General features: G+C 40.3%; 1 protein-coding gene across 1 annotated transcript in view; it reads left to right on the plus strand.

The window, feature by feature from the left end:
• The first annotated feature begins 23,088 nt into the window (after positions 1 to 23,088).
• LOC120058912 (contactin-4-like) overlaps positions 23,089 to 27,788 on the plus strand; it is a 92,453-nt gene continuing 87,753 nt past the window's right edge. The window contains exon 1 of the mRNA XM_039007661.1: positions 23,089 to 23,143. Coding sequence (XP_038863589.1) covers positions 23,089 to 23,143 — 55 coding nt within the window. The remainder of the gene's footprint in view (positions 23,144 to 27,788) is intronic.

Below are 27,788 nucleotides of genomic sequence, written 5' to 3' on the forward strand. Positions count from 1 at the left end.
GTTTGTTTCTATGTTTTCTTTATTATTTTGGTTAGGTCAGGGTGTGACTAGGGTGGGTATGCTAGTTTTGTCCTGTCTAGGGTTTTTGTATATCTAGAGTTTTTGTAGGTCTAGGTATATATATGGTGGCCTAATATGGTTCCCAATCAGAGGCAGCTGTTTATCGTTGTCTCTGATTGGGGACCATATTTAGGTAGCCATTTTCCCTTGGGTATTTGTGGGTTCTTGTCTATGTGTAGTTGCCTGACAGCACTCATTTGTATAGCTTCACGAATCGTTTTGTTATTTTGTTATTTTTGTTCAGTGTTCATTATTATAATAAAGAAGAATGTACGCATACCACGCTGCGCCTTGGTCTCCTCCTTTTGACGGCCGTGACAGAAGAACCCACCACAAAAGGACCAAGCGGCGTGAAAAGGAGGAGCAGCGTTTTATGGAGAAATGGACCTGGGAGGAGATACTGGATGGAGCAGGACCCTGGACGCAGGCGGGGGAGTATCGCCGTCCAAAAGAAGAAATAGAGGCAGCAACAGTGGAACGGCGATATTATGAGGAGAAATACAAACAAGGAAAGCACGAGAGGCAGCCCCATTAATTTTTGGGGGTGGGGACACACGAGGAGATTGGCTGAGTCAGGTTGGAGACATGAGCCAACTCCTCGTGCTTACCGTGGGGAGCGTGTGACTGGTCAGGCACCGTTTTATGCAGAGATGCGCATGGTGTCTCCAGTTCGCATTCATAGCCCGGTGCGCTCTATTCCAGCTCCTCGCATTTGCCGGGCTAGAATGGGCATCCAGCCAGGACGCATTGAGCCAGCTCTATGTTCCAGATCTCCAATGCGTCTCCACGGCCCAGTGTATCCTGTGCCTCCTCCCCGCACTCGCCCTGAGGTGCGTGTCCCCAGCCCGGTACCACCAGTGCCGGCACCACGCACCAGGCCTCCAGTGCGCCTCCAGAGTTCAGTACGTCCTGTTCCTGCTCCTCACACTCGCCCTGAGGTGCGTGTCCTCAGCCCGGTACAACCAGTTCCGGCACCACGCATCAGGCCTCCAGTCCGCTTCCACAGTCCAGTAAGGCCTGTGCCTCTTCCCTGCACTCGCCCTGAGGTGCATGTCCTCAGCCCGGTACCACCAGTTCCGGCACCACGCATCACGCTTCCATAGTCCAGAGCTTCCGGTGACAGTACCCAGTCCGGAGCTTCCGGCGACAGTACCTAGTCCGGAGCTTCCGGCGACAGTACACAGTCCGGAGCTTCCGGCGACAGTACCCAGTTCGGAGCTTCCGGCGACAGTACCCAGTCTGGAGCCTCCAGCGACGATCCCCAGTCCGGGGCCTCCAGCGACGATCCCCAGCCCGGGGTCTCCAGCGACGATCCGCAGTCCAGAGCCTCCGGCGATGATCCACGGTCCGGATTTACAAAGGCGGAGGGATCAGTGTAAAGAGGGGGGGGCGGCGTCCAGAACCAGAGCCGCAACCGAGGGTAGATGCCCACCTGGACCCTCCCCTATAAGTTCAGGTTTGTGGTCGGGAGTCCGCACCTTTGGGGGGGGGGGGGTACTGTCACGCCCTGACCTTAGTTATCTATGTTTTCTTTATTATTTTGGTTAGGTCAGGGTGTGACTAGGATGCTAGTTTTGTCCTGTCTAGGGTTTTGTATATCAGTTTCTTAAATCCTTTGTTTTTGTTGTAATGAATTATTTACATTCATGTTTTTTTCATCATACTTTAAATAACTTGTAGAAAATACACTTTATGACACTGTCATTAAGCATTATTATTAGTGGTGGAAAAAGTATGCAATTGTCATACTTGAGTAAAAGTTAAGATACCTTAATAGAAAATGACTCAAGTAAAAGTGAAAGTCACCCAGTAAAATACTACTTGAGTAAAAGTCTAAAAGTATTTGGTTTTAAATATACTGAAGTATCAAAAGTAAAAGTAAAAAATATTTTTATTAAGCAAACCAAACGGCACCATTTTCCAGTTTTTTAAATTTGTGGATAGCCAGCGGCACACTCCAACACTCAGACATCATTTACAAATGAAGCATTTGTGTTTAGTGAGTCCGCCAGATCAGAGGCAGTAGAGCTGACCAGGGATGTTCTCTTGATAAGTGTGTGAATTTGACAGTTTTTATGTCCTGCTAAGCATTCAAAATGTAGCGAATACCTTTGGCTGTCAGGGAAAATGTATGGAGTAAAAAGTACATTATTTTTTGTAGGAATGTAGTGAAGTAAAAGTAAAAGTTGTCAAAAATATAAATAGTAAAGTAAACTACAGATACCCCCCCAAAGGTTTTAACCATGTTTTGAAGCTATACAGTGTTACAGTGTTTACAATTTCATTTTTACAATCAATTAAGTAAACAAGATTATATTTAGGGTTCTGATGGAGTAACATAGTTGGACTAACATAACCCCTCGGAAGTAGTCAGATCCCTTGACTTTTTCCACATTTTGTTACTGTAACGATTGTCGTCGGGAGAAGGAGAAGAGGACCAAGGTGCAGCGTGGTAAGTGTTCATATTTTAATAGAATAAATAACCTGAACACTGAACAAAATAACAAAGAGCAAGAATGAAAAAACGAAACAGTTCTGTAAGGTGACGACACACAAAACAGAAAACAACTACCCACCAAGCACAGGTGGGAATGAGGCTACCTAAGTATGGTTCTCAATCAGACAACGATAGACAGCTGCCTCTGATTGAGAACCACACCAGGCCAAACACCTAGAAATACAAAACATAGAACATAACATAGAATGCCCATCCCAACTCACGCCCTGACCAAACCAAAATAGAGACATAAACAAGGAACTATGGTCAGGGCGTGACAGTTACGTTACAGTCTTATTCTAAAATGGATTAGATATAATTTTTTTCCTCATCAATCGACACAAAATACCCCATAATGAAAAATCAAAAACTGGTTTGTAGATTACATTTTTTTTTAAAATATATATATATATATTTTTTTATAAATAAATATTTACATAAGTATTCAGACCCTTTACTCAGTACTTTGTTAAAGCACTTTTGGCAGCGATTATAGCCTCGAGTGTTCTTGGGTATGAAGCTACAACCTTGGCACACCTGTGTTTGGGGAGTTTCTCCAATTCTTCAATGCAGATCCTCTCAAGCTCTGTCAGGTTGGATGGGGAGCGTCGCTGCACATCTATTTTCAGGGCTCTCCAGAGATGTTCGATCGAGTTCAAGTCTGGGCTCTGGCTGGGCCACTCTAGGACATTCAGAGATGTGTCCCGAATCCACTCCTGCGTGGTCTTGGTTGTGTGCTTAGGGCTGTTGTCCTGTTGAAAGGTGAACCTTGGCCCCAGTCTGAGGTCCTGAGCACTCTGGAGCAGGTTTTCATCAAGGATCTCTCTGTACTTTGCTCCATTAATGTTTCCCTCGATCCTGATTTAGTCTACAAGTCCCTGCTGCTGAAAAATATCCCCACAGCATGATGCTGCCACCACCATGCTTCACCGTAGGGATGGTTTCCTTCATACGTGATGCTTGGCATTCAGGTCAAAGAGTTCAATATTGGTTTCATCAGACCAGAACATTTTGTTTCTCATGGTCTGAGAGTCTTTAGGTGCCTTTTGGCAAACTCCAAGCGCGCTGTCATGAGCCCTTTACTGAGGAGTGGCTTCCGTCTGGCCACTCTCCCATAAAGGCCTAATTGGTGGTGCTGCAGATGGTTGTCCTTCTGGAAGGTTCTCAAATCTCCACAGAGAAACTTTGGAGCGCTGTCAGAGTGACCATCGGGTTCTTGGTCACCTCCCTGACCAAGGCCCTTCTCCCCCGATTGCTCAGTTTGGCCGGGTGGCCAGTTCTAGGAAGAGTCTTGGTGGTTACAAATTTCTTCCATTTAAGAATGATGGTGGCCACTGTGTTCTTGGGGACCTTCAATACTGCATTTTTTGGTACCCTTCCCCAGATCTGTGCCTCGACACAATCATGTCTCAGAGCTCTACGGACAATTCCTTTGACCTCATGGCTTGGTTTTTGCTTTGATATGCACTGTCAACTGTGGGACCTTATATAGACAGGTGTGTACCTTTCCAAATCATGTCCAATCAATTGAATTTACCACAGGTGGACTCAAATCAAGTTGTAGAAACATCTCAAGGATGATCAATGGAAACAGGATGCTCAATTTCAAGTCTCTTAGCAAAGGGACAAAGATCGTTGTTTTTGGAGAAATGTCCTCTGCTCTGATGAAACAGAAATAGAACTGTTTAGCCATAATGACCATCATTATGTTTGGAGGAAAAAGGGGGAGGCTTGCAAGCCAAAGAACATCATCCCAACCATAAAGCACGGGGGTGGCAGCATCATGTTGTGAGGGTGCTTTGCTGGCAGATTTTTTATGGAATATCTACATAGGCCTACAGAGGCTCATTATCAGCAACCATCACTCCTGTGTTCCAATGGCACGTTGTGTTAGCTAATTCAAGTTTATCATTTTAAAAGGCTAATTGATCATCAGAAGATGCTTTTGCAATTACGTTACCACAGCTGAAAACTGTTGTTCTAATTAAAGAAGCAATAAAACTGGCCTTCTTTAGACTAGCAGAGTATCTGGAGCATCAGCATTTGTGGGTTTGATTACAGGCTCAAAATGGCCAGAAACAAAGGACTTTCTTCTGAAACTCGTCAGTCTATTCTTGTTCTGAGAAATTAAGGCTATTCCATGTGAGAAATTGCCAAGAAACTGAAGATCTCGCACAACGCTGTGTACTACTCCCTTGACAGAACAGCGCAAACTGGCCCTAACCAGAATGGAAAGAGGAGTGGGAGGCCCCGGTGCACAACTGAGCAAGAGGACAAGTAAATTAGAGTGTCTAGTTTGAGAAACAGATGCCTTACAAGTCCTCAATTGGCAGCTTCATTAAATAGTACCCGCAAAACAACAGTCTCAACGTCAACAGTGAAGAGGCGACTCCGGGATACTGGCCTTCTAGGCTGAGCTGCAAAGAAAAAGCCATATCTCAGACTGGCCAATAAAAAGAAAAGATTAAGATGGCCAAAAGAACACAGACACTGGACAGAGGAACTCTGCCTAGAAGGTAGTGGTTAAGCAAAATTCTCTGTACAGCTCACACTCTGCCAGTGCCAGCAGCATCAACTTTGTCATTCCCGACGAGTGGTTCACAATGAACATTTCGTTATAAAACCCGCAGTGGGTGAGCACATAAACGCCTCCATAGGCTACCATGGCCAAAATAGTGGCGTTTGGCTGCTTCTCTGTGGCGACCAGTAGGCTAAGTACTCCACGTCCCCTCTCGTTGGTTGTTAAATAATTAATAAATTGCGTATGAAATCCTGAAAATCCCGTACTGTTTAGCTGGTCGGTTTGGTGTCCCGCTGTGGCACAAAGCGAAGCGTCTGCTGTGCCTCAAATGAATTTGACAGCGGTGGATGTGGTAGCCTACACCAAGTGCCAGTCAACCGCGGTTGAGCGCGCGCCTTGGTTAAGATTTGAAGTGGATTGTATCGTTTTGAGCAAACCTATTGTATTTATTTGGAAGTTGGAACAAGAAAACATCTATCCGACTGAAATGTGTTCTCAGTTGACTACTTTCAGAGCGAAGTGAGTAACTCAACAACTACGTGTCTATCACTGACGTTGGAGAGAAGAGGAATGCGTGGTTTAACATGGATATCGGGCAAAGGATAAGCATCGTTAAACATTGCAGGAATTATAGACAGGTAACCCATAACATTTGTGTTGTTGCTGTAGTTATGATTTTTGTTAAATGTTTTTTTAAGCAGAATTGTACAAACACAATTAATACAGTTTTAGTTGATGTGACCAATATCAATCATGGGATCAAAGTAGGCATACAGTACGTTGTCACTGTATGCTTCTTGGTAGTTGAATTCTGTGTGTTATTACTCTGCATATGCAGGTGTCCACTATCGTATGTTTTTTTTGCACTTCACAGTCTGACTAATTGTCTGCATTTAATTTGGTTAATGTTTGTCTCTCTTAAATTATTTATTTTAATAACAAACGTACTGCTTTGCCTACTGTAAATTCCATTTTACCTAAAAAATTGAATATTTCCAATAAGCCTCATATTTTAGAATACATGTTCTTATAGCCTATGCCCATATGATCTCAAAGACGAAAGTACCAGCAAGATTGAAATTTTCAATTTATACATTTTCACCCTATCAATTCTACCTCATGTAAACCACCAGTAGAACTAATTTGCCACGACAGACAGTGAGCAACAGGGGATTGGAATTATTCCAATCACATCTGTCACCCGTTCAATGATTGTAGGCTACAGAGCGCTCGCCAGTCAAGGACTCTAGCAAACTCTAGACTAGAGTCTATTCACAAAGGTATCTTTTGGCGTGGGTTGTTAAGAGGTCTCTACTTTCACATCAACATAATTTCACAAATACAAAATATACAATTAACGTTAACCGGTTTTAACACATTTGCAGACAAACGTATTTTTCAGTTACAATACTTGTATGGCATCCTTTCCCCTCTGTTACACAGAGTTGTTCTGAGCACGCTAATTAACCAAGGTGGTCACCTCTGTCTTCAGTCTGTCTTCTGTTAGCACGCCCTGTAACATGGAAATATGGCCGTGTGGGAACCCTAACCTTATAAAGGTGTGTAGTAATTTAACCTTTTTTTATTATTATTATGTCCCGTTGATATGAAATATAAGGTCCTTATGTTTCCAAAACTGTTGCGCAAACACGTTCAGACCGGCTCTTAAGTGTCTAAAACCGTACCGCAAACAAGGATTATTAACGTTTCTAAACGTTCAAACAAGGCATCGGGATTGTAGTTCACATAGAGCCTGCTGTGAGTGGTACTAATGGCTGGGATAATGCAGAATGCCACCTTGTGTTCTTGAGAGCAAACCTGCACCGACCTTGATTGTGTGGTCATATTGTCCAAGTTAATTTGCATATGATAAACTTAAACTAGTTAGGCTTAGAAATCAAGAAGTCATATGTTTCATTGATTGTGTTTACAATACACTTAAATATCCTGTTATTGGTTGGAATTAACTCTGACAGTCCATTACATAGTCAGTCATTGCATCTAAAGCACTGTCTTTCAATTTGAGAAGAGTTACATTTCACTAATGTAGGGGATCCCTGTATACCAAAACAAGTGGCGGGAGACCCCAGTATGTTGTCTTTCAAATTGCAGACTGCTTAAATTGTGCAAAAAGGGAATCGTCCACACTTCTGAAAGTATCTGATCTCAATGCAACACAGTAGGTTCTACAATTGTGTATGTAGACATAGTCATTGACTGTACTAAATCAGTAGGGCTTCATGTATTTGATAGTGTAGCAAGTTCAGTTGGTTTACTTGGTTACCCATGTACTAATAAGGTTTAAACATTGAGCAGTGGTCATAGTATGGTGATCAATTGCAAAGTTATTTTTACTCTGCTTGAGCTTAGCCATTATAACTGGGCTTGTGGGAAAATGGGAATTCCATATGGTTTATATTGTAGCTTCAAGATTGACATGGTGCATGGGGAACCCTTTGACATATTTAGATGATTTGCTTATGTCACATGGGAGGCAGTACGAGTGCACTCTGAGCGCCCCTGGTGGGGTCTGGAAGAACAGAGAAGCTAGTATATGTTATGTTATGCCTGCGGGTTGTGCTTCGATCAAAACACAATTAGTCTCTTTGTCTAGTGCCACTTTTAAGGTGTTTTTTGGCAAGGGAATATCTTGGCACATTTTCAACCCCCAAGTCATACCATTTGTGGGGAAGAAAGAACTGATAGGACACGTTGAAATAGTGTCTTAATTGTATGATGCAGGGAAGAACGACTGCCCTATTCCATTGAAGCCACAGAGGTTCAAGGTTGACCGCGGTACTGCAGGCATTGTTAGCAGAAAGAGGATCCACCATTATAGTGAATGGAAAAATGTCAATCTTTGTGGTCAATCTTTGGGTAAATAAAAACATTTTTAGAAGACAATCATGGTACCAATAATTGCTTCTAATACACCAGATGTATGTCCTTGAACCCATTTTTTTTTTTTTTAATCTGACACAGAAGACATTTTAAGGATAATTTAGTTGCTAATAGCAGCCTTTATTTTTAAAATTTTATTTCAACTTTATTTAACCAGGTAGGCTAGTTGAGAACAAGTTCTCATTTGCAACTGCGACCTGGCCAAGATAAAGCATAGCAATTCGACACATACAACAACACAGAGTTACACATGGAATAAACAAAACATACAGTCAATAATACAGTAGAAAAATAAGTCTATATACAATGTGAGCAAATGAGGTGAGATAAAGGAGGTATTCATATATACCGTAATTGGTATGATGCCATAATGTAACTACGGCCAACGCTCAACTCTGTCATGCAGTAGTCTCGTTAATCTTTAATTCCCAGTCTTAACTTGAGCCCCATCAGAAAATGTATTTTAAATGACGGGAAGGCACTTGGAGCAGTCAAATGAGCCTTGCAGACTAGGAATGAAATAGAGATGGTGTCTGTGAATCAAGTGAAGTCAAGGCCTGAGTGATTAAAGATGCAGCATCGTATTCCATTTTTCCTGGTCTTGTCTGTACTGAGGAGTGTGGGAGTATGTCTCATTCATGATTCAGAGCTTGGGGGGAGTGCTCATGCATTTTAGTGTGAATATTGTCATCTGGACTCCTTGACAGCAAGGAGCAGGAGTACTGTTCTATTAATAAATTTGTCTTGAAAAATGTATAGTATTGGAGAATGTGGGTGGTGAGGGGTCAAATCAACTGCCATTGCTGTAGCCTGAGTGTATGGCTACCATCACCAGTCATTGGTCGTGTTCCCCTGCTCAGACATTGCTGCCAGATATTGCAAAGCCTGGATTGGTATTTTACATATTAGCTAACCACATCATATTTTATAGCAATCTGGTGCCCGACGGCAGAGTCAATGTCATGTAACCCAACCATTGGTTGATGCATGCAATGTCTGAGCATGGGAACATGACAATTTTCTCTGTCTTTGATCTTTTGCTATTTAAAGGGGTAGTTGCACACCAAAGTCCGATTTTATTAATTCCTGAAAAGTGGTCTAAAGTTAATCACCCATAACATATGCTGTGTACATCCAACTGTAGATCCCACGATGCAATAGGATGAATTTACAGGCTCCAATACCAAACGAATGGGAAGGATTGCCACCATCTAATTCCAACTGATTAAATGGTGCCAATCTTTTTCATTAATTTGGATTTGAGGCCTTCAGACTTCTTAATTTAGTGAGATCTACAGTACAACAGATGTTGTAGAATAGGAATTGGACTTGAATTAAATACACTTTTGAGGTATGAAAAGATCTGACCTTAACTTTTGATGTAAATAATCCCTTAAACCTCAATCTAAATCTGTCAATTTGGATTGAACCATACCCATAATAAAATGGAACTATAAGATCATCAGGTCAAACAACAACCTGTAAGCCTATTTACAGCGTTTCCTACTCTGCTTCAGTGGTGTGTATTCATGGATGCCAAGGGAAGCCAGGCTTCCCCAAAAAACGTACCATGAAAAAAAGAAAAAACATACAAAATATTATATCTTTCGTCTCTCTGTGTTTCATAAATGTCCTTCAATTCGCAAGAGGCTGAATGTATCTCACTGGAGAAAGCATCCAAGTGAACGAAACAGCGCCCCTCTCGTATCTATCTGATGCTGTCTGGTCAGAAAGAGTATGACATTGTTGCCCTCCGTAGCATTGAATGCAAGGGAAGCCAGCGAGCAATCAGCATTGAGCTAAACTGAGTGAGCTCAGCTGTGAATGGTCCTGGCGTGCCAAAAGAAAGTGTCAAGGGAAGCCAGTTTGAATTTGGCTTCAGACTAATCACATCACAAGCCAAACGTCATTATTGACAGAAAAAAACTTGAATTGTTGCATCTTGTTTTGTTGTTGTCCTCCGGTGGCTAGCTAGCTAGCTAAAATCATCCCTTTCGTAATTTAGCCATGGATGGAGATAGAGATTTGGACTTGTGGTTTTACTTAATTCTCCATAATGGCCAAAGATTATAACAGCAATTCTGATCCAACCATAAATTCATACATTATGCCCCTGGTCTGAGAGGATGCAAGTTACATGTAGCTAGATGTAGTATGCTAATGTTAACGAGCTGGCCTGGCGCATTGTTTCCCATGAATTGAAGTTAGTCTAGCAAGCAAGTATTTTAGCCTGAGAGCCTAGGTCAACAAAAACTAAAAGCTTGTACTGTATGACAAATGAATAGACCGTTTAGGCAACATGAAATAGGAGGATGGCATTGTTGTTTCTCTACAAGTAGGGAGCGTTAACATGTTTTTTCTACTTGCACACACACACACACACACACACACACACACACACACACACAAAACTCAGTACCATGGACAGTGACATCATTTTTAGCTTACGTTGATTGGACTAAATCGTTTTTGGTATCTTTTAGTTATCACTGTATTAGACTAAGCAGAGGTGATTCAATTATGTTGAAATGTTGAAGTTGAAATGGTTCTGGAATAGTGGAGGCAGCTCCTGTTTTCTTTGCGACTTGCGGTAACTCTCCGTGGTTCTAAATCAATAGTTGTTTAGTAGTCCAAAACTGTTGGAAACAGTACCTCGCTTGACCATGCTGTAGGTCATGTAACAAACTGTTTGTTACATGCAATATGTTTTGTGCACTTCACCAGACAGATGTTGCTCTCCGGTTTTGTAATGAAACAAATGTGCGGTTGAATTTATTCTGCCGCTGTGTCTTCTTATTGTCTCGGCCTTAGGCCTATATATCACAGTGTCAAGGTATATGAACTAACAGGTTATAGAGAAAACAACGCCATTATCACAACACATAGGTTGTAAATATGCCTTTTTTCTGGTCTGGCTTCCCTTGAGATTTTACCCACACACCACTACTGTTCTGCTTCCAAACTGTCAACATTTGGTATTTTATATCCTCAGGGTTTTAATCACAAAATGCGTCACAATTTCCTAGAGACTTAGCCAGGGCTGTACAGTATGGGAATTAATGGATAGACATTTACCATCATTAGAGAAAACAGAGATGGCTACATGTTCGGTTTCATTAGCCACGGTGTCCTGTGATCGATTATACTCCATGTCGGGATGACACAGGACTGAACCTGTAACAGGGGAAGAGAACATATGAGATGTACTGTATGATTTCCCTTTGAAGGCTTTTTGCAGGTTATTTATCCTTCACTTGCACAAACTGTGCAGATAAGCTTATTGCAACTGAGTCTTATCACGGCAATGGAACTAAACACTGCAACCTGCGATTAAAATGTTTTGCATCCATTGCATGTTATACAGATACGGTATCCTAACAACCATAGCTATCAAAGGAACTTTCTCAAAGGGTCAGAATAGACATGAGCAGTGACCATTTTGAATTTGATTTAGTCATAGGGTGATTCCACATCACACTAGAACAAAAAAAGACCATGATTTCTTGAATTTTCATGTCATTTCATCCATAGAAGGGTCCTTTGGAGGAAGGATGGATGACATATATTTGACATTTGTATCTTGAAGCATAATTGAGAAATAATTTATTGAAGATGGAATATTGGTGACACTTTGGCCTTACCCAAGCCTCCTTTAAGACTCCATAATGTTTCATTGTTAGGTACTACAAAGCAAATATTTGTGTAATATGAAGGTTTACCGCTTGCTCTGTAATATTTGTAGTATTTTGATTTCAATAAAACTTGTCTTACATTAATTTCTGAATATAAAAAAATATGCGATTTTTGATTTGGCAGTTTGTTCAATATATTGTTCAATATAATATACTTTACAGGCATATCAACCTTCCAGAGTGGGATCTCTGCTACTTTTAGAGTTATGATCCAATTTGCAAAAGCATTACCAACGGAGTGAATGTGAAAATGGATTCAAAATGATTGCCCTCTGCTGGTGATTTGCAGGATGTGCAATGATACAAGTAAATGGAGGGCTGTGATTGGTTACATTGCCAACTATGCCAATTTATCTGTATAAAATGGGATTTAAGTTTAAAACTAGAAGATATTCCACTCTGGAACTTGGATATGCACGTAGAGTATAGTATGTTCAACGATAAACAGAAATATTTGCCAAATTAAAATGCTTATATTTTCTATATTCATGTTCATATTTTTCTATATTCATAAATTAATGTAAGAAAATTGTAATTTAAATCAATACCACTCATATTACAGAGCAAGCGGTAAAGCTTCATATGACACACATTTTTGCTTTGTAGCACCTACAGATGAAACCTACAGATGAAGGAGGCCAAAATGTTTCAAATGTTCCAACTTCAATAAAGTATTCTCAAATGATTAATTTACAAATGTCAAATATATGTCCATAATCCTTCCTCTAAAGTATCCTTCTATGGATAAAATGTAATGAAAACCAAAAACAACATGGTCTTTTTTTGTTCTAGTTTTGTGAGGAATCACCCCATAACAAGGCTGTTCAACTCCCCTGAAGGCACACAAGGCCACATACATCCACTGATGGATAGACAGGTCTGTCTGTGGAACAATGAGGAATAAAAAAACAAGTGCCAAAGGCTTAGCCTGGTTTCTTCATAAAAACTTTTTTGGTAGCACTATCAATAATTTAAAAAGACATCAACAAGTTATGACAAAGATGGTATGAATGGGAGTTGAAATATAAAAGCAAGGCAACAATTAGCCCCAAGACAAGTATAGATATAGAGTGTATACTTCTGTAAGTGTAACATAGAATGTTAAACGGAATGTATTTGTCAAACTTAAAAATGGCTTTAAAGGGATAGTTCACCCAAATTATATGTTCCGTACCAGTCAAAAGTTTGGATACACCTTTTCTTTATTTTGACTATTTTCTACATTGTAGAATAATAGTGAAGACATAAAACTATGAAATAACACATATGGAATCATGTAATAACCAAAAAAGTGTTAAACAAATCAAAATATATTTTATATTTGAGATTCTTCAAAGTAGCCACCCTTTGCCTTGATGACAGCTTTGCACACTCTTGGCATTCTCTCAGCCAGCTTCATGAGGTAGTCACCTGGAATGCGTTTCAATTAACAGGTATGCCTTGTTAAAAGTTAATTTGTGGAATTTCTTCCCTTTTTAATGTGTTTGAGCCAATCAGTTGTGTTGTGACAAGGTATGGGTGGTATACAGAAGATAGCCCTATTTGGTAAAAGACCAAGTCCATATTATGGCAAGAACAGCTCAAATAAGCAAAGAGAAGCAAGAGTCCATCCTTATTTTAAGACATAAAGGTCAGTCAATCCGGACAATTTCTTCTAGTGCAGTCGCAAAAACCATCAAGCGCTATGAGGAAACGGGCTCTCATGAGGACCGCCACAGAAAAAGAAGACCTAGAGTTACCTCTGCTGCCGAGGATAAGTTCATTAGAGTTAACTGCACCTCAGATTGCAGCCCAAATAAATGCTTCACAGAGTTCAAGTAACAGACACATCTCAACATCAACTGTTCAGACGAGACTGCATTAATCTTGCCTTCATGGTCGAATTGCTGCAAAGAAACCACTACTAAAGGACACCAATAATAAGAAGAGACTTGCTTGGGCCGAGAAACACGATCAATGGACATTAGACTGGTGGAAATCTGTCCTTTAGTCTGATGAGTCCGAATTTTAGATTATTGGTTCCAACCGCCTTTGTTTTGTGAGATGCAGAGTAGATGAACGGATGATCTCCGCATGTGTGGTTCCCACGGTGAAGCATGGAAGAGGTGTGATGGTATGGGGGTGCTTTGCTGGTGACACTGTCAGTGATTTATTTAGAATTCAAGGCACACTTAACCAGCATGGCTACCACAGCATTCTACAGCGATACGCCATCCCATCTGGTTTGCATTTAGTGGGACTATCATTTGTTTTTCAACAGGACAATGACCCCAAACACACCTCCAGGCTGTGTAAAGGCTATTTGACCAAGGACAGTGATGGAGTGCTGCATCAGATGACCTGGCCTCCACAACCACCCAACATCAACCCAATTGAGATGATTTGAGATGAGTTGGACAGCAGAGTGAAGGAAAAGCAGCCAACAAGTGCTCAGCATATGTGGGGTCTCCTTCAAGACTGTTGGAAAAGCATTCCAGGTGAAGCTGATTGAGAGAATGTCAAGAGTGTGCAAAGCTGTCATCAAGGCAAAGGGTGGCTACTTTGAAGAATTTAAAATATAAAATATATTTTGATTTGTTTAACACCTTTTTGGTTACTACATGATTCCATATGTGTTATTTCATAGTTTTGATGTCTTCACTATTCTTCTACAATGTAAAAAATAGTATAAATAAAGAAAAACCTTTGAATTAGTAAGTGTGTCTGTCATGTCCTGACCATAGAAAGCCTTTATTTTCTATGGTAGAATAGGTCAGGGCGTGACTAGGGGTTTAGTCTAGTTTATATTTTCTATGTGGGGTTCTAGTTTGTTTTTTCTATGTTGGTGTTTTAGTATAATTCCCAATTAGTGGCAGCTGGCTATCGTTGTCTCTAATTGGGGATCATACTTAAGTAGCATTTTTTCCACCTGTGTGTTATGGGATATTGTTTGGAGTTAGTGCACTTTGCACCTCTGTAGTCACGGTTTGTTCGTTTATTGTTTTGTTAATTTTCACTATTAATAAAGCATGTGGAACTCTACATTCGCTGCGCCTTGGTCCATCTCTACAAACGAACGTGACAGTGTTCAAACTTTTGACTGGTACTGTATCCATTGATTATTCAAGAATATAATTAATAAATGCCTCATGAGCTTAGTTCTCTTATACCCCATCAGAACCTAAAATATAAGCTTTTTTATCCATTGTTTGTAAATTATGTAATTGTAAACTAACACTATAGCCTCAATACATGGTTAAAACTATAAATTGAATCAAATGACTGGTCAGTCCTTGCAACCATAGTTCTGTTCATCAAATCAGTGCCAGGGCTTGCCCCTTTAACACCATTAAATGTCTTAACACCCGCCCTAATGTTTTGGTGCATCTGATCATTAACTACAGTTTATGCAGCAATGTGTTAATATAAACAACCAAATAAAATTGAAGAATGAATCAGGAAATTATAAAGCCACCATTTTAGGCCACTGGGGTTATTAATTTGTAAAAATATTCAAGGAGTGCTACAGACACACCAATTCCCAACATCATTTGAGGATGAACATATCCCATGATCAAAAGGCAGTCTTTTATCACTCACTCTAACCCTTTGTCTAATGTCTCATGTCTAAGGGCTTACTCAGTAATAGAGATCAAGAGATTGCTGTCAAAGGTGTTTCTGATTCCAGCTTTTAAGAATGAGTCAACTCCACTGGACTGATATTTCAGTTCCTACGTTCTGGCAACTCCAGTAGAGTAGTTGTCGATCTGAATATGCTAATGTTGTCCTTTCCGCACATCAAACATTCATGTGGATGACGGAATTTACAAGGATGTTGGTGAACATTTATGCTTTTACAATCATAATAGACAACATGATTTGTCCTTCCATCAAACAGAGAAAACATATTGGCTTTGAAGAGTGTGGTGTCATCATATATTGAGACCTGACAGTTTCAAGGATTTCTTGCACGTGTCAGACACTGTGTTGATTAATTTATCTAGAGTGTTTTCTCACAATTATTCCCTCAAAGGATGAGTATTAATATCCAGTGACTGGGGCACAAGACTTTGTTTGAGGTCTTTGTTTTATTGTTAAAACCCAACAGTTCCTCACAACATTTGCATCGTAATGACTGCCTGATAAATTAGAACTAAGATGACACACTAAACCCAATCTCCATAATGAGATTTATGGGGGAAAGTGCCGTCTTCAATGTTTTAGCATGTGCAGAATGGGTGCAGTGCTGGGGAATGTGTCAAAGATACAGTTGATTTATTCAAATATGCATCAGTATGCTTTGCGTTGCCTTAAAGGCACACAGATAAGAGCCATGCAGAAAACAGAGAAACTGTGAAAATAACCCCCTGTCTATTACTGGCTGCTCAGCCATCGCACCATCTTTAAAAAAAATAAAATGTTTTACTTTCCCTCTCTAAAGAATATTTCTGAATGCTTGTTGAATAGCCAAATATATGTATTTTCTTTTCCTCATTAAAGGCACAATCTAGAATACTTCCTGTTGACCATTTTGTCAATGGTCATTTAAATGAATGCAGCATGAGTAACCTCTCAAGCTGACCACTTTGCAAGGATTTTGCACCTGTATGGCTACTGTATGTCCGGATAAAAGTCAATATAGGGCCATGGACAAATAGAATAGGAAAACCTTATATTCAGAGAAAGCTAGGAAGCTGTAAAATACAATGGACTGGTCCATATTTGTGTGACTTACACAATTGGCACCCCACATGGTCAAAAACAACATAAAATATAGCTGCAAGTATTGTAGCAATGAAACAGGGTGCTGGCTTTTGAGCAGGCTGAAGAGACGGTTGCATGGAACATTCTATATGGACCCATGAACACCACTATGTGAAGTTCATAGCAGCATATCAAATTAGGAGTCTATATTTTTAGCAAATGAAGGCATAGATACATTTTTCAACCATTTGAAAAACAGATGGAAACAGATGGAAAAGGGGTCTTAGAAAAAGTCTTAAAAGGTATCAGAAATAAATTAAAACACAATGTAAATGTTTCAACCATGCCAACTAATATCAACACTTATATTTAGTTTTTTTTTTTTTTAACCTTCTGTAAGTCTAAGAAATATTGCCTTGTGTATTGTAATTCCCTAAACAAAATCCCACATATCTTTAAGATATTTTCTATGAGATATTTTCTATTTCCTCATGAGGAGAGAGGATAATTAAAGTTCACTGAAGTAACAAGTAATGGTAGACCTGCCAATTGCTTATAGTGATTTTACTGATGTCCAATTTGTTTATCAATTATTAAGTGCTTAAAACCTGGTAACAATTGGTAACGGAATTACCCCCAAAAAAATCTGTAACGGAATTACTGCAAGTGAATTGGCTACAATGGTATATCATAATAGTCACAAACCACAGTTGGGTCACCTGCTACTGGTCTGCCTTTCACTGGCATACTGCTATGTTCAGCATGTCTGTTTTCTTTGTTTTTGTGTTGTCTGATGGTCAAACCAAGAGTAATAAGTGTCTGGACATCCCCTCTCTCTGTCTCTGTCTCTCTCTGTCTCTCTCTGTCTCTCTCTGTCTCTCTCTGTCTCTCTCTGTCTCTCTCTGTCTCTGTCTGTCTGTCTCTCTCTCTCTCTCTCTCTCTCTCTCTCTCTCTCTCACACTGTCCAGTTAATGTCACCTCTCCCAGTTCTTACTAACACCTTCCCATGAGCCTCCTCTTTTTCCGGGTCCATCTGTGGACGTTAACTTCAATGCCAGGGTGGACTGACTAAATTTCAACTACTTTCAACGTCCATGTAACCAGCATCCTCACCCACTGAGCACCGACCGACACCAGACGTCCAAATCTGAACCTATCATAGACGTATGTTTGGATATCACAGTACAGTGAATAGAGCACAGTAGAATACAGTATATTACAATACACTAGTACAGTACAATAAAGCAAAGTAGAGTATTGTACAGTATAGTAAAGTATATTATATTGTACTATACTGAACTATACTCCTCTTTACTGCACTGAACTCTACTCAACTGTACTCTACTGTACTCTACTCCACTGTACTGAACTCTACCCTACTCTGCTCTGCTTTATTGTACTGCACTGTGCTCTGCTGTACTGCGCTGTGATGTCCAAACTTTTGAAACACGAGAATTACTTTTGTATCCATAATTATGCATTTCTGTAAAACAAAAGATAAAATAGTTCATCAATAACATTATTACACCACTACAAAGCTACAATACAAAATGTATAATACCGCCATACAGCAATATTACAATGCACGTGTGTATAGAGTGCGTGTGCTAGCGTTTTTGTGCGTATGTGTGTGTCCGTACCTGTGTGTGTCTCTTCACAGTCCCCGCTGTTCCATAAGGTGTATTTTGATCTGTTTTTTAAATCTGATTCTACTGCTTGCATCAGTTACCTGATGTGGAATAGAGTTCCATGTAGCCATGGCTTTATGTAGTACTGTGCGCCTCCCATAGTCTGTTCTTCACTTGGAGATTGTGAAGAGACCTCTGGTGGCATGTCTTGTGGGGTATGCATGGGTGTCCAAGCTGTGTGCTAGTAGTTTAAACAGACAGCTCGGTGCATTCGGCTTGTCAACATTTCTTACAAAAACATGTCAGGGCTATAGTTGAACTGAACCACAGACTCCAGGTTGTGGCCTCAAATAAAATACATGCTTTGTAAACAAAAAGGTGTCGGGCCCTTCCCAACAATGCAGAGAGAAAAAATAAATAAAGGGATAATTCAGTGATTTTAAATATTTAGATATTTGTTTTGTTACCTTAAACAGTCTATGGCCATTGCAAACAAATGCTAATATTATCATTTTTCAGACCACTTCCTGTATGTAGTCACTCCTTGTTCACAGCTATGGGTGCCAAGTGCTAACACTCCCCTGTTTAGCATGTTTTAAAATGTCATACTCAAACATAACATGCTGAGAAAGGGAGATTGACTTACATGGAGTTTTAGTCCAAACATACTTTTAGCGTTATTGGCATGCAGCTAGTTTCACAAATTATTGCAGTCACTCCTCACTGATTTCAAGGGAAGGAAACAAATATCTAAATATGTAAAATCGCTGAACTATCCATATAAGATTGCAAATTAATAGACAGAATAAATAAGATTCCCCCTTTCCATTTGATTCATTTCTCGCTTCAACTGCCAATCAGCCAAATCATACACGCTACATTTAATGCCAAGTTGTCAAAAACTAGATTTTCCTGTGTTTTATGTATTTCCACAATATGAAGTTGGAATAATACTGTGAAATTGTGAAAATGATGATGCCCTTTTAGTGTAAGAGCTGTTTGAAAAGACCATCTGGTGAGATGGAGTTTTGGCAGCCTGTTGACATCACCAGGTGGTAAATTGAGTTCCAAACCTCTTTGCCAATAACAGCTATTTTTCAGTTTTCCTTTCCCAATCAGACCACTCCCAGACAGCCCCAGCTACATTCTTGTTTGAGAAATTGCTCTTTGCTAAGAAGCTATTTTGTTTCTTTTTGACCATTTTAATTGAAAAAAATCACATTAAGGTACTTCACTGTTACCCAGAAATGATTTGATATTGAGGCAAAAATGGCTGCATTGGACCTTTAATATAATTGATTGACTTCTAAATTAGAAATGATCACATTGTGCCAATGCAATTACCTCAATGCTACAATCAGCCTGTTCTTACCTGAGATATATTATCAAGAGCCATAGAAACATATACCACCATCAGTTAGTTGTACACTGGTTCATATTATTATATTGCAACTTTATTTGTGACTTAATTTGAGGAGAAGGACATGAAATTAAATTGCCAGTGAATGAGAATGGTTCTCACCATGGACAGTCAGCTCTTCATATCAGAAATGCATAATCCTTCCAGCTCAGAACTCAAAGTGCTAGGATGGTGGTTTATTATATTTGTCATGTTTCATTTGAAGAGTATCCTGATTATACAAAGAACATCGGCCTACATCTACTGTAAACATGCATTATAATTACACTGCTCAAAAAAATAAAGGGAACACTTAAACAACACAATGTAACTCCAAGTCAATCACACTTCTGTGAAATCAAACTGTCCACTTAGGAAGCAACACTGATTGACAATAAATTTCACATGCTGTTGTGCAAATGGAATAGACAAAAGGTGGAAATTATAGGCAATTAGCAAGACACCCCCAAAAAAGGAGTGATTCTGCAGGTGGTGACCACAGACCACTTCTCAGTTCCTATGCTTCCTGGCTGATGTTTTGGTCACTTTTGAATGCTGGCGGTGCTCTCACTCTAGTGGTAGCATGAGACGGAGTCTACAACCCACACAAGTGGCTCAGGTAGTGCAGTTCATCCAGGATGGCACATCAATGCGAGCTGTGGCAAAAAGGTTTGCTGTGTCTGTCAGCGTAGTGTCCAGAGCATGGAGGCGCTACCAGGAGACAGGCCAGTACATCAGGAGATGTGGAGGAGGCCGTAGGAGGGCAACAACCCAGCAGCAGGACCGCTACCTCCGCCTTTGTGCAAGGAGGTGCACTGCCAGAGCCCTGCAAAATGACCTCCAGCAGGCCACAAATGTGCATATGTCTGCTCAAACGGTCAGAAACAGACTCCATGAGGGTGGTATGAGGGCCCGACGTCCACAGGTGGGGGTTGTGCTTACAGCCCAACACCGTGCAGGACGTTTGGCATTTGCCAGAGAACACCAAGATTGGCAAATTCGCCACTGGCGCCCTGTGCTCTTCACAGATGAAAGCAGGTTCACACTGAGCACATGAGCACATGTGACAGACGTGACAGAGTCTGGAGACACCGTGGAGAACGTTCTGCTGCCTGCAACATCCTCCAGCATGACCGGTTTGGCGATGGGTCAGTCATGGTGTGGGGTGGTATTTCTTTGTGGGGCCGCACAGCCCTCCATGTGCTCGCCAGAGGTAGCCTGGCTGCCATTAGGTACCGAGATGAGATCCTCAGACCCCTTGTGAGACCATATGCTGACACAGGCACATTTGTGGCCTGCTGGAGGTCATTTTGCAGGGCTCTGGCAGTGCACCTCCTTGCACAAAGGCGGAGGTAGCGGTCCTGCTGCTGGGTTGTTGCCCTCCTACGGCCTCCTCCACATCTCCTGATGTACTGGCCTGTCTCCTGGTAGCGCCTCCATGCTCTGGACACTACGCTGACAGACACAGCAAACCTTTTTGCCACAGCTCGCATTGATGTGCCATCCTGGATGAACTGCACTACCTGAGCCACTTGTGTGGGTTGTAGACTCCGTCTCATGCTACCACTAGAGTGAGAGCACCGCCAGCATTCAAAAGTGACCAAAACATCAGCCAGGAAGCGTAGGAACTGAGAAGTGGTCTGTGGTCACCACCTGCAGAATCACTCCTTTTTTGGGGGTGTCTTGCTAATTGCCTATAATTTCCACCTTTTGTCTATTCCATTTGCACAACAGCATGTGAAATTTATTGTCAATCAGTGTTGCTTCCTAAGTGGACAGTTTGATTTCACAGAAGTGTGATTGACTTGGAGTTACATTGTGTTGTTTAAGTGTTCCCTTTATTTTTTTGAGCAGTGTATTTTGGCACAAGCAATTTGTTCGCATTTTGCTAAGATAGATAAATGACTGTGTGTGAATGAAACTACAGTATGTTATGGTACAAAATACACATCAAATACACTCCCCTCCTTATGTATTTGGACAGTGAAGCAAACATTTTAAGTTTGCCCTATACTCCAACATTTTGGATTTCAGATCAAATCGTAAACAGTACAGAATGCCACCTTTTTTTGAGGGTATATGCATGCATATCTGTTTTACTGTTTAGAAATGAAAGCACCTTATATATCCCCCCATTTGAAGTATTCATAAGATATGGACAAATTCACTTATAGTGCATTAAAGTAGTCAAAGGTTTAGTACTTGGTCCCATATTCCTAGCACCCAATAACTACATCAAGCTTGTGACTCTACAAACTCGTTGGATGATTTTACGGGGGTATGATCTTTGTTGTTCTGTAACTTTCTCACTCATCATCATTCACGATTAATTCATGCTTACCCATAATCACTGTAGCATCCGCACCAGAGCATCAGCTCCAAGACAGCTTCTACCCCCAAGTCATAAGATTGATAAATTGTTAATCAAATGGTTACCCGGACTATCTGCATTGACCCTATGTTGCACTGACTCTGACACACACATGCACACACAAACACATGTACACACACATACACTACATAAGCACACACACGTTACACACACACGCATTCTGATGCCACACAATCACACACACATACACACACTTTCACACTCATCATATGCTGCTGCTACTCTGTTCTTTATTTTACTCTAATTATCATCTATCCTGATGCCTAGTCACTTTACCCTGCCTTCATGTACATATCTACCTCAAATACCTTGTACCCCTGAACATTGATCTGGTGCTGGTACTCCCTATATATAGCTTCATTGCTTTGTATTTTATTCCTCTTGTGTTATTATTATTATTATTACTACCTCTGTAAGTGTTTCACGGTAAAGTCTACACCTGTTGTATTCATTGCATGTGACGAATCAAATGGTATTTTATTTGACAATAAAAGTGACCAAAGAATTACACAGTACATTCACCATTAATTTCCTATTGGGCAAAACAGAATCCGGAACCCAACCAAAACAAACTGTAAATGCATCCACATTTTTTGTCACAAGCTTGATGTAGTCATTGTGTGCAACGATTATGGGACAAAATACTAAACTTTTGACTACTTTAATAACCTACACTGTATAAGTGAATAATTATGACTCTCTCAAATGGCGGGACTAGGAACATAAAGTGCTTTCATTTCTAAACAGATACAGTAGGTGTGAAAATACACTCAAGTAAAAGGTGACATTCTATACTCTTACCTCATGTGAAATGTTTGGTCTCAAATTCAAAATGCTGGAGCATGAAGCCAAATTCAACATTTTAGCTTCATTGTCCAAGACATACGTAGGGGAGTGTACTTCCAATATAGCCATTTGTGTGCTTCCCATGCCAAAATAAACACAGACAGGGGTCTATTAAACCATTTCAAGCCCTGGACAATGTCGAGCGCCAATGCTTAACAAGTTTTGAAAACCGGTTTATGACTTTCCAGATGGAATAGATTTTCATCTTCCTCTTGTCTTTTCTGTCTTGGGAGTGGTTGCCTGGGGAACGTGGACAATTACTGTCCCCGTGATATAAAACACTGTGACTAGCCAGTGGCCACTGATTCTGAATGTCTAATGTCCTCTCTCTTTCTCTCTCCCTCTCGCTTTCCTCCCCTCTATTCTTTTCGTGCCGACCAAAGGCCAGAAAAGGTGCCGGAAAGGACAAAGCCAGGATTCTGCACACCTGTTGTTGGATGTGAGCCTATATTAACCTGAGACAGTTAAAATGGAGTTGCTATGGAAACTGATGATGCTGCTATCATTTGCGGAGTTCCTTGCAGGTAAGCACCTTAAGAAATGATTCTTTAGCCTTGCCAATGATGTTGCTTGGAAGTTGTCGTCCTTTTTTTTTCGCAATCATCAAGGGCATGGAGCATTGACATTGGGAACATGTGGCATTAGTATGTTATAGGACAGGTAATGCAAAGCTTTCATGCAGTGCCCAGACATCATCCTCCATTCACCGTTCTGACCTGAAGACACATTTAAAGTCCTTAAGATGTGGATAATGGATACCATTCTTTATTCTTTATGTTAATCCTGGTTGGGGAGAAAAAAAACCATTGAAAAGCGAGGTTGTGAGTCTAAAAGAAAGTCTCATCTAGCGCTTGAGTGCGCAGTCATTCATTTAAAGTACAGCTCGATTGGTACCCTAATTGAGGCTACGCTGGTAGTACAAGAGTCCTGCTATTGATCTTGTTTTAACGAGGCTATGAAGCGGCTTAATTTCTCTCACTTACAAAATGGCAGGGTCAAACGCTATAGCTTTGTAGCTGTCAGTATTTGATACTGACTGCCAGATGAATATAGATTAAATTGCTGGATGATTATCCAACATCTTTGGTCGTTTCAAGAGAGAATAAGACTGTCAACCTCCTCCACCCCCACCCTCACCTTCACAGCTGGAATTTAGAGCAATTAGAATATGCTGGTAAAGCTATAGTCAGGGATTTGGAAAGCTGTTTTTTGTTTGACATTATTTTGTTTTTCAAATCCCGGAATATAGCTTTAAAGAGCTTAACAGCATTGTGCACATGTTCTTACACGGCAATTAGCGCCACTCATCACAATATCCAGTGCACTTCAGTGGTTGCCTAATGAGACAGTGACTCACCTTGGGATTAGTCATTTCACTATTAGACTGTATCACATATGCCCTGGTTTAGGATGTAAACATATAGGTAGGCTCTCATTTATCAAACATTTATAGAAATAAGTGTAGATTTAAGCTGTTAGTGGCAGTGCGCAAAGTTCTGATTTATGAAAGTGTCACATTTGATTTATGGGTGGCAGGTAGCCTAGCGATTAGGAGCGTTAGGACGACTAGGTGGAAAATCTGTCGATGTGCCCTTGAGCAAAGCACTTAACCCTAATTGCTCCTGTAAGTCGCTCTGGATAAGAGCATCTGCTAAATGACTAAAATGCAAATGCGAAATGTCTGAGCGTGAATTAGTTAACTGATCTGACTTGACTGTTTGTGTGCACGTGACCTGTAATTAACATGAAACCACAGAATTAATGAATCTGATTGGCTAGAAGGGCATTTTAGAAATGATTAGGGGGTTGAACATAATCATCAAGATGATATTCAAGGAACACAGAATCAGGATAATAAGATATAATATTATAGCTTGTAAAGTAGACTGTATGGTTGGGAATAAAGCTAGCATAGCTTTATTATTCAGAGAGGTCTATTTCAACTGTGCTCTGTGTTTCAGAGGAGCACAGAATGAGTGAGTAAGGTGGGTAAGTGCAAAGTTTTAGTATTCCAAGAGAGACTTGATAAGCATTTTAATATTCAAGGTCATATGCCCTATTGAGCACAGGAACACAGTGTGAGAGAGTGAGCCAGGTACTGCAATGTAGCGCCCACAACATTAACTCCACAGATTTAAATACATTGAATGCAGCCCAATTGAGCGTGTCCCTTCTCATAAATACCTAGGCATTTGGATCGATATAAATTGTCTTTTAAAACACACATTTCAGAAAACCCTTCAATTGGACCCCAAGTGCCTTTCCTGCAGTTCAGAGTATTGGTAAATGACCTCTTCTCTGAGGAATGTGCGTGTTTTTTATTATTGTGTTTGGGGATTTTTGTGTTTTTTGTACTCCTGCCTTTGTAGTAATTGTGTCACTAACTCCTTGTTATGTACTTTGTATTGTTTACTGTTTTGTGAAGCAGGGCTTCATTGCACAAGAGACATTGGTCTCAATGGGACTTTCCTGCCTAAATAAAGGTTAAATATATTTAACAGCAGCTTAGATTGTACATTGATTCTCTACACTATAGATTGCGTGTTTTGTCACATAAACTGAAATTAGGTGAACATGAGAGAACTTTAGCAATCAGGTAATGGCGACGCGATTTCTAAATATTGTGCTTTTAAGGCCGCTCTAATAATTACAACAATACTCACAATACTCAAATAGTCACAACAATACCCAGAATACTCACATAGTCATAACAATACTCACAATGGCACCTTAACTACTCACCCATATGACTGTTAAGAGTTGTTAAGTTTGTCATTGTTCACTGTCATTATAGCATGGTGCTCTAGTATTGCACACCTCTCCTGATTACAATGGTATTTGTTTTCTTTCAAATACTTTGAACTTGATTGAGCGTGCTTGCCTGGAGCAATGGAACCAATGGAATAGTACCATAAGTGTAAACTTCACCCATCTGGCACTCCAGACAGGCTCAATCATACACAAAAGTATTTTTTACTATTTAAATTCAGGTCTGTAATGCACACTGGGATTTGACCATGGCCACGTGGTGTGTAGTCCTGGGTCATGTTCAGTAGGGAATGCAAAATAAAATAATTATCCCTACTGAACACATCCCTTTTGTTTAGTCCATAGCTGATGAGGAAGTCAGCTTTCCTCCCACCCTGTTGTACAACACTTTTCCATCGGTCCTCATCCAACTTTTATTTCCTATAAAGCAACAATTTATTTCAGATTTTTCTTAGACCATTTATCAAGCAAAGGCAAGGAATCCATAAAACTATATTCTCTGCTGTCAAACCCCAAAATTAAATCCCCAAATAGTATAATCATGCATCCTTGGAGTATGGTTGGACATATACAGTAATAAAATGATAAATGTTACTATTAGTATAGACCACGGCAACTCATATATGACAAATAACCCTCTTAGCAAAGTAGGGGATGAAAAGGTAGGGTTATTACAGTAATTAGATGACAAATGGCATTTTCAGCAGCTATATGTTTTGACTTTATATAGACATTTAATGGAGCAAATCAACAACGCTTTAAATTGTCATTCCTTGTGCGGAGATGGATTTGATCAATGTTTTCTTTCCCCCAAACAACATAGTATTAAGCATATTGATAGCATATTCCCAGAATATAATTTACTTCCTATTACATACTGTATATGGGCCCTATTTCCTTTTATTAAATTCAGTATGGCGTGCGTGAGTGATTTGGATATCAATGTGAAAATGCAATCACACGTGACAAGCATGAAACACATGATATCTGTCATTCCATCCACATGATATCTGTCATTCCATCCAGATGATACAGTATCTGTTATTCCCCCCACATGACATCTTCTATTCCTTCCCCTTGTTAGCCAAAGTTAATATCATAATTAAGTTTTATTATTTTGTTGTTTGTGTGAAGGCCTCAGGAAATTGGCCCCAAATGTCTCCAGTACAGGTAGACTGCTCTGAACCTCTAATTCGTACATCCCACCCCAACCTTCCTACATCCTCAGAATAACATTTGGAACCCCTCAATGAGAGACATTTAGGGTGAATCTTATCTGTCGGGACAGAGGGAAGAGATGCTTTAAAAAGCAAGATTGGCTTTTTTATTTGATGCATAAAACCCAAAGCTGAAGCGAATGGATTGGGGACCTCACAAACGACCAATACCTCCCCCACAGTCGACTTCCCATGTGGCTGTTTATTCATGCTGAGGTAAGCTCACTGAATTCATTTGCTGTCAGCCCGTATTGAATTTGAGATTAGTTTATATTTCAGCCCTCCAAAGCACCCTTTTGCTCTCCCCCTGTGCTGATGCCGGTCTTGTGTAGTCTCTGGCCCTCAGCCCCGCCACATATCATCATCTTGCAGCAGGTGAGAGAAATGAGGGATGCTAGCTTTAAAAAAATAAAGTTTCGTAATGACCTCTGTCTCTGTCTAGGGGCATTGTGCAGTAAACTTCCCGTAAGTATTTTGAGCCAGTCTACCTTTAAAAATGCAGTGTAACTTCCTTTTAGAGAATGACCGGTTTTAGCTCCTAAATAGTATTTTTATTTCTCAAAATCCCCCAAAAACATTATCCATGTCAAACAACGCTGGAACACAGCACTTTTAACTTTTTGTTTTTCTTTGTTACCAGAAAGCAAGATTGAAATTATTCCTACCTCCCTACTGCGTTACTACATAAATTCCCGTTGGGCAACGGGGAAGTTTCACAGAGTTTGCATCACTTTGGACTAACCCCCCAGGCACAGCCCCGAGAACTCAATCCCATCCCATCTCATTATCCCACAGTTATTCTTCAGAACGGTTGCCATGGCGTTGCCAAAGATCAGCTCGGTTCAGCTTGGGCATACCTGTTAAGACTCATATTAGTTACGCTGATTAATTTCCCATTTAAATGAATAGAAATTGAGTTAACTTTACACTCTGAAACCACTTTGGGATTGATTAAGAGAACAGGATAAGCATCAAGGTTATAAGAGGCTGATACTTGCTTTTTTATCGATGGTTCAGTGGGTTTGTTGGTGCCTGCATGTGTTTTTTTTCTTCACTATGAGTAAACTTATGCATGCAATGATGCATACGCAAATATCTAGTTTATAAAAATAAAAAAAGATTAAAAACATTTCAGGGGATAGATAGACATTTGTAGATAGAATTGCACCCTCTACAAGCACTG

Source organism: Salvelinus namaycush, chromosome 14 (assembly GCF_016432855.1).
Source record: "Salvelinus namaycush isolate Seneca chromosome 14, SaNama_1.0, whole genome shotgun sequence".
NCBI classification, from domain to species: Eukaryota; Metazoa; Chordata; class Actinopteri; order Salmoniformes; family Salmonidae; genus Salvelinus; species Salvelinus namaycush.